Below are 8,210 nucleotides of genomic sequence, written 5' to 3' on the forward strand. Positions count from 1 at the left end.
GGGGGAGGTCAGGGCAGAGGGCTGGGGTGTGTGGGGGGGTGCAGGGCAGAAGGCTGGGTGTGTGGGGTGTGGGGGGTTCAGGGCAGAGGGCTGGGGCTGTAGGGGTGCAGGGCAGAAGGCTGGGTGTGTGTTGGGGTGGGGGGGTGCAGGGCAGAGGGCTGAGTGTGTGTGGGCGTTCAAGGGTCAGGTCAGAGGGCTGGGGGCTGTGGGGGGTACAGGGCAGAAGGCTGGGTGTGTGTTGGAGTGGGGGAGGTTCAGGGCAGACAGATGGGGCTGTGGGGGTGCAGGGCAGAAGCCTGGGTGTGTGTTGGGGTGGGGGGTTCAGGGCAGAAGGCTGGGGTGTGTGGGGGGGGTCAGGGCAGAAGGCTGGGGTGCTCGACTCGTGGGGGTGCTCCCAGCCCCCTGCCCTGAGCGGCTCATGGCAGGGGGCTGGAAGGGATATGCCCTGTTCCACCCCCTTCCCCCAGGCTCCGTCCCTACCTCTGCCTCCTCTACGGAGCCGTGTGCACGCTGCCACTCTTTCCCCTCCCCCTCGCTAGGGCCATCAGCTGATTGGCAAGGGAAGGAGAGGAGGCGGGGCAGGAAAGCACCACACAGGGGGAAGAAGCGGGGGAGGGGGGAAGCTTGGCTGCTGCAGAACCAAGCTTCTGCCTCCTGCCCCCGCAGGGGAGAACGGTGGGCGGGGGGGCTGAGTGGGACTGGGGGCCAGGACCGCGGCAGGGAGCTGTGTGCCACTCAGAATCAGCTTGCGTGCCATAGGTTGCCGACCCCTGCTCTAGAATGATGATTTTTTTTAATTAAACTTCTTTTTTTTTCTTTGATGCTGTGTGTGTGTGTGTTTTCTATGTATGTTTGTTTCATGTCCAAACTACCTAAAATCCTGGAAGTTTTTTGTCCGCAGTGTCTTTTCTGTTCCCTGGCTGAACCTCTGGATGGTTGAGATTCCTAACTTAAGCCTGTTTTATTACTACCACTATCCTTGGTCTCTCCTAAGCATGTGGTGATGTTATAATACACCTTGGTTAGAAATCTATCTAGGGACTTAGCTGAAATAAATTAGGTGACATCAACACATTCAGTATTCTCTTTGAATCTATTGTCCACAAAGAAACGCATGCATAGTATTTTAGCCAGCCTGTGTCTCTCTCCGGAATACATTTCAATGTAGTAAAAGTTGAGGGAAGTTTATTTTTTTAAACATGTTCTTCCCTGTGCTGAATGACTCTCCAACACAGTGTGATATTTCACTGTAAAGTTATTGGATTTTCTTTTTTTAGGCCACAAGAAAAGCCATTGAGGAAGCTAAAGAACTATTAAAAATGCCCCCCGTTCTGAGTGAGCGAGAGCCAATTGATGATGTGTTAGCAGAAGACAGGATCCTGGAAGGAACTGAAACTGTCAAATACGTGTTTACAGATATAACTTACAGCACTCCACACCGTGTGAGTAACTCACTAGTATATTCTGCAAAAGAGCTTCTTGACTATTTACCTTATTTTTTACTTGTAACTTCAAAGGAACAGGCTTGGGTTTCAATAAAATATGTTATCGCAGTTCAACCTCAGGTAAGTACAGTATAAAATTATGAGGAAACATTTATTGCCAGCAGAACTAAAAATTACATTCTGATGCTGTAATGCAGGAATTTCTCTTGAAAGGAAAGGAGGGGAGTGAAATCTCATTTTTGGGTATTCAGAAGAAAGCCAGATATTTGCAATTATTCAGTAAGTGTTCAGTGAATTTCCCTTGTTGTTACTAGTTTTTTCCATTTCTAGAACATGACTAACAAGCATAAATATGAACGACATTGGACAAGTTTACAGTTGTGAACAGGAAAGCCCTTTTCTAGCATTTCTGCTTATCCTGAGCTGCTGTGCAGGAGGATTTTTCCCAGCCAGATTTCCCCCACCTCACCTCTGAATACTAAGGGAAAAATTAAGAAAAATATCGTGATAAAATGTGCAAAAATTTTTTCCCCCTTGATTTCAGGAGCGTTTCATTGTAGTTAGAGAAACAAGTGGTGTGTTACGTAAGGCCACCTGGGAAGAACGGGACAGGATGATTCAGGTGTACTTCCCGAGAGAGGGACGCAAACTTGTTCCACCACCAATATTCAAGGATGAAAACCTTATGGTAATTTTGTTTTTGGCTTTGTGGAGATTCAACACTCGTGCTGCTCTTCTGGTATAGTGTGATACTGAAATTGAAAGTTTAAAACTGTGTTGTAAAGGCCTGTTTTATGTACCAGTTCAGTGATACTGGTTTAGAAACCTGTAGTGTGCATGCAGTTAGTCTTGTATAAAGATACTTATCAGCATAGCTCACTTTCATAAATTTACACTCTGGTAGTCAGGAACAAACAAATTTTGTGCAGATGAATCAGATGGAATGAGTTGTCTATGTTACAGGTCCACACTTAGCTACTGTGTGTATTGATAAGACTACGTGCCTGACCTGAAGCTGAAAATGCAATGTGGCTTCTGGAAAATAAATTTTGTTTTCTTTACTTTTATATATTTCATTTCATTACTGCAGTAAGGAATCTAAGGGCAATTATTGCACTCAGGTGGCTTGTCATTCTTGGCCTTGTACCTGTTGACATTTCCTGAGAGGTGTCATTACCTAAAATAGAAACGTACTGGCTGTTTAATTTCTTCATTTTAGAATAAGGTGTAATATAAAATTTATTCCTGAATTACAACTATCTTTTTAGACTGTGTTTCGTGAGAACCGTCATGAAGATGTACTTAACCTGTGTATTGCACAGTTTGAGCCAGATTCAGCTAACTATATCAGAGTAAGTCAATTTTATTATTTCTAATAGGAAGGCTAATGCCAATGACAGCTTGTAGGTTTTCATTTGTATGAGAGTATGAATTCTCTGTGGACCATAGCTATTGAAAAATCATATTGCCTTTTAATAGCTGCATAGATATAAAAATGCAGCTGGAAAATGTAAGGCTCTTTTAATGTGTTTTTCTATGAGACCAGCATGTTATGAAAACAAAAAAAAATCACTGTCCAATTGTATCTACCTTTTATTCTATATTTTCACTTCGTAAATTATCTATGCAACTGTTCCTTTTTTTGTAACACTGCTATACAAGATGTTTACCATTTCAAAATAAATTCAACTTTAGTGAACACATACAAAACTGTATAATATGTACAAAATTCTGGTAAGTTAAAGGGACACTACCAACTTGATATCTAGTGAATGTAATGCGTTAAAAATGGCTTCAGATACTACATTTACCCCAGCTATAGGCTCTTTGTCAATATTTTTCTCTCCGTTGTGGCTATGTGACAGACCCATACAAACAGATTCTGTACAGTGCTGTCAATTACACAAAGTAAGCCAACTAAAAATCTCTTAACTTCTTATAGTGATAAGAGTAGCTACAAAAATTTTCTGGGAAAAGATAAGTTAGTGTCACTTAACCATAGTGAGCAATGAACCAGCAAAAATATAAGCTTTGAAATATGGATGTTTTTAATTTTATACTGTTCTTAACATTAAGAAATATTCTCCTGCATACAGTTAGGCATGTGTGTAATTTATCTTATATAGATAGTCCCATTGACTTCAGTAAGACTACTCAAATGAGTAGAGTTGTCTTATGTTTACAAAATTTGACTGGAGCAGACACATATTGACCTTAAGATTCCAAGTGAAAAAAGTAAATGGTACTTTTGTTAGTACTAACTACTTGAAATTATTTAGGGTTACAAGCTAAGATTTATAAAGATTAGTTCCTAACTTTAAGCCATGCCGGTGGCCTGATTTTCAAAATTGCCAAGTGCTCAGTAACTCCTAGTTGGAATAAAGAAGAATTTAATTTCCTACCTATCCATTTTGTTTAACTCTTGGAACCTGTATTCTTAATTCAAGTGCACGATATAGTTGTAAAACTTCTTAGCGTTCATTGAAAATGTACGAGAACATAGTTCCATATTTAGCAAAGTTTGTTTCCCTTCTTAATAACCTTTCCTATACTCTACCATAAGATTAGTCATTTTGAGCCTGATTGTCACCCTTACTTATGCTGAATAGCATCTTACTACAGCAGTAGTTCCTTGAAATCCATGTTAAACCATTCCCAGAACCCAAACTCTGAAGCTTCCTGCTATGTCAGAACTTGAAAGTGAAACTGATTTACAAACCAAAGCGCAATTGTCTGTTTTTATTGTTCAAACTGGGATATAGTGTGAAAAATAAGTTAAGTAGATATTGTTGAAAAGGCAAATTGAGACTTATAAAAAAAAAAATTCATAAACTATTAACACATTTTACCTCACAGCATCTACTGAAGCTTTGAGGTCTGAGACTGCAGGTGCCCTGCTGGTTCCTTGCATGGATATATGACAAGCATACATCTTCTGCTTCCTTCCTGCTTTCTTTTTTCCTCCTTAAAGCTTAGTGTGTAGATCCTGTCACTTGAGCATAGCTAAGGAGTAGACTGAAGGCTTCAGACTAACATTTTCCCACAATAATGAAAGTATGTTAGCTGTGACTGTATTTCCCTCTAATTTACCCCCTAGAATTGGGATATCCCAGTGTGATGTGCTGTTGTCTAAAATTAAGATTTTTACATACAATAACCTAGGTTTGACATTGCTTTGAGGCCATCTGTGTGCTGTCAGCACTATTCTAGACCTTTGCAGGTGTTGCAAAGGTAAATCTTTAACTCTTCTGGCAGTTTAGCAAGATTTGGAGATTATCAGGATTGTAAACTAAAATCTCTTCTGGGTAGGTTCATCATCAGACATATGAGGACATTGATAAACATGCCAAATATCATCTTCTACGTTCAACAAGACACTTTGGAGGAATGGTGTGGTATCTGGTAAATAGGAAGAAGACAGATGGCTTATTAATCGATATGATCCAGAGAAATTTGTAAGTGCTGTTTGGACACTAGCTTTGCTTTGTTTCCCTAGCATAAAAACAGTTAAAATCAAATCTGATTTCAAATAGTCATGAAAATACCTACTGCAAAATTTTTTTGGCTTATGCGAATGGATATACATGCAAAAAAGTTATGGGTTGTATTGAGCCAATACTGATCTGTACCTCTTAGTTCCTGCAGAATTTAACTTAAACTGCAATTATGATTTATTTTTATTTTTTTATAACCTTTAGCACATTTTAACTCAGTGGAGTGTTAAGACTCAATCTTAAATTACATATATATTTTGTAAACTGATCACTTCATGATTTTAAGTGGAATTTTAGGATTGGCTTTCTACTTTAGGAGGACAGGGTGAAAATGAAATACAGTAACTCCTCGCTTAATGTTGTAGTTATGTTCCTGAAAAATGCGACTTTAAGCGAAACAATGTTAAGCGAATCCAATTTCCCCATAAGAAATAATGTAAATGGGGGAGGGGGAGGTGTAGGTTCCAGGAAAAAAATTTTCACCAGACAAATGACTGAGTATAAAGGGTTAACACGTTGTTAATGTAGCCTCTCACTCTACAAGGCAGCACAAATGGAGGGAGGGGAGACAGCAGGGCAGACAGACACTCACCCTGTATGTGAGAGAGATGTGCATTGCCCTTTTAAGTAGATCAGCAAGTTGAGACAGCACTTCCTGCCAGCATGCTCCCTCCGTCCTGAGCCCTGTCATGCCTCCTCCTCCCCTCAGCTCTATGGAGATGGGGTAAGTGGGAGTCAGGGGGACACCCTGACATTAGCCCCTATCTTCCTCCCCCCTGCACAGTAAGCAGGAGGCTCCTGGGAGCAGCTCCAAGGCAGAGGACAGCAGCAGCACATGTTATGGCAGTGGGGGGAGGGACAGCTGAACTGCCAGCAATTGATAGGCGGCTGCACAGGAAACTTAGGGGGGCTGCTGGTCCATCCTGGTTCCAAGCCCCCATCAGCTAGCTCCAACAGGCTGCTCTTTCTGCAAGCAGTGGACAAAGCAGCTGGCTGCCAAACAAGGTTATAAGGGAGCATGTTCTCTCATTGATCAGCAATGAAATGTTAACCAGGACGACTTTAAGTGAGGAGTTACTGTATCATTAGTCCTTATTTCCCCAATTTGAGTATGTATACAATGACTGACTTTTTGGGCAGTTGGTGGTTTTTGCCCTGGAGTTTCCAGGGCCTTAGTGAGGTACTTTACTTGTGTAAGAGCACCTGCACTAAATATGTCTCATCCCAGCCACTTTCTTGAACACCAGAAAAAAAATTATTCCAGCAGAGCAGTTTCAGCTACCACTAGACTACTGTATGGGTTTTAAGTAGCTAATTAATACACTTTTTAAATTTACAAATCAATCTTTAATAGCTCCAAAACAACCTTGATGGAAATGTTGGTGCAAGACCAGGGATAGCTGATAAATGTTCTTAAATATATGAGACATATGTCATGACTGATACTTGATTTTAATGGACAAGTGAAACTGGGAACTGGAGAGTGTGTTGTACCCTATAAAATCTAAAATCCTAGTTTTAAATGGGAGATGGGATTCTTGTGAAGTGGCTACCACATTCACTGAAATTAATCTCAGGGGAAAATATGACCCTTTTTTAAAAAGGTTCAGAAGTGTGTGAGGCTTAAAATCAATTATGTAGGACTGGAAAATATTTAAGGGGAATCTATTTGAAGAACTCCAGTTACTGAAAAACTGTCTTCCCTTTTTGCTGCTTTTTTGAGCGGTGATAAGTAGTCCTAAATGTAGATAACATGATTAATTCTCATTTGCTTTTGAGTTAATTTTTGGGAGATGAGTCAATGTTATTTTTAGTAGGGAAACTAACATTAGATCAGAAAAAGCTCTGGAAACTGGCTGGATTGTTAGCCATTTTACACTCCAGGATTGGTGAAGATAAATATTCCCTTTTTGGCAGAATACAGAGCCATTGTGTATTTTGAAACATATGCTAGGGAGGGACTAATAGCACAGGCCTTAAACAAGACATAGCATGGGTCAGCTTCTCTGCACCCTTAGTCAGAGTCTCTTAGCATTCTTATTCTGCATATAGCATAAAGAGTGCCAAGATGTGACACTGTGGAGATGTGTTCAAATTTTTGCTTGGATCTTAGTTATGGGCTGGTGTACCTACATACACCTCTACCTCGATATAACGCTGTCCTCAGGAGCCAAAAAATCTTACCGTGCTATAGGTGAAATGGCGTTATATTGAACTTGCTTTGATCCACCAGAGTGCACAGCCCTGCCCTACCCCGAGCACTGCTTTACCGCGTTATAGCCAAATTCGTGTTATATCGAGGTAGAGGTGTACTTTCATACGCTTGTGCTAACAAAAAGCTACGATATTTCCAAAAAGAACTGAGAAATGAGTCTTAACTTGTTTTTAGAATGGATGATGCTACATGCTTAATCAACCTCTATCATATGCTCCATCCTGACTGTGAATCAGCAAAAGAACAGGAAGCTCATGGAGTAGATTTAATCAAGGTATAGTACACTTTTCTGCTTTGGATAGAATAATGGAAAGGTGAGGTTCACATTGATACCTACTTTCTTTATAGCTAGCCACAAAGTCTCTTTTAGTTCTTTAAGGAACTCTCTTTAACTAGCAAATGAGAGTGTATAAACATATAGCAGGTATGTATAAGAAGTCACTACACCCGACTTACCACTTACTTTGTTAAAATTGTTATGCTGAGATGCCACAAGGAATACTCATTCTATACATCAGAAATTGTACAATAAATTCTTCTGTACCCTGTGTCACCATTTTAATAGCTGTTGTCTTTAACAGGTGTTCATGAAAACAGAATCAAAGAAGGTAGGATATATAGAGCTGGCTCTTCAGGCTTATCAAGAAGCACTGGCTAGTTCAGCAGCTTTGTGAAATAAAAAGAGCTTATTTAATAAAGTGTTAACATTCAAGCATTCCATCATGTTAACATTTGAGAAGTACAAAATGTTGCTAATGCTGTATAAAACTCTAAAATAAACAAGTGACTGAGGTATGTGGTTCGGACTCTTCATAAAATAGCAAACTGTAGCTACCAAGGAATCAGTAGGGTAATGCAAATTAGTTCCTTTACAAGAATTTTGCAACTAGAAAACTAGAAGATGTCACTCTTGCTAAACAGGTCAGTACCAAAACAAGCAGTTTGTTTTTACACTTGAAAAACTGGCCTTCAGAGAAGCACCAGACTACAAGTGGAAGAGGTGAATGCAGTCACTAAGTATGAGAGAAGATGACTACTATGCAATGCCTTGATATA

The 8,210-nt window shown here is 40.2% G+C and overlaps 1 protein-coding gene across 1 annotated transcript in view; it reads left to right on the top strand.

Annotated features, from left to right (window-relative positions):
• Window positions 1-7,946, top strand: part of MRPS22 (mitochondrial ribosomal protein S22) — a 10,881-nt gene extending 2,935 nt beyond the window's left edge. Inside the window, exons 3-8 of the mRNA XM_026649953.1 lie at window positions 1,278-1,442; window positions 1,990-2,133; window positions 2,714-2,797; window positions 4,755-4,900; window positions 7,329-7,428; window positions 7,736-7,946. Coding sequence (XP_026505738.1) covers window positions 1,278-1,442; window positions 1,990-2,133; window positions 2,714-2,797; window positions 4,755-4,900; window positions 7,329-7,428; window positions 7,736-7,828 — 732 coding nt within the window. The 3' untranslated portion in view covers window positions 7,829-7,946. The remainder of the gene's footprint in view (window positions 1-1,277; window positions 1,443-1,989; window positions 2,134-2,713; window positions 2,798-4,754; window positions 4,901-7,328; window positions 7,429-7,735) is intronic.
• Window positions 7,947-8,210: the final 264 nt, after the last annotated feature.

Source organism: Terrapene carolina, unplaced genomic scaffold (genome assembly GCF_002925995.2).
Source record: "Terrapene carolina triunguis isolate 2854851 unplaced genomic scaffold, T_m_triunguis-2.0 Scaffold88, whole genome shotgun sequence".
NCBI classification, from domain to species: domain Eukaryota; kingdom Metazoa; phylum Chordata; order Testudines; family Emydidae; genus Terrapene; species Terrapene triunguis.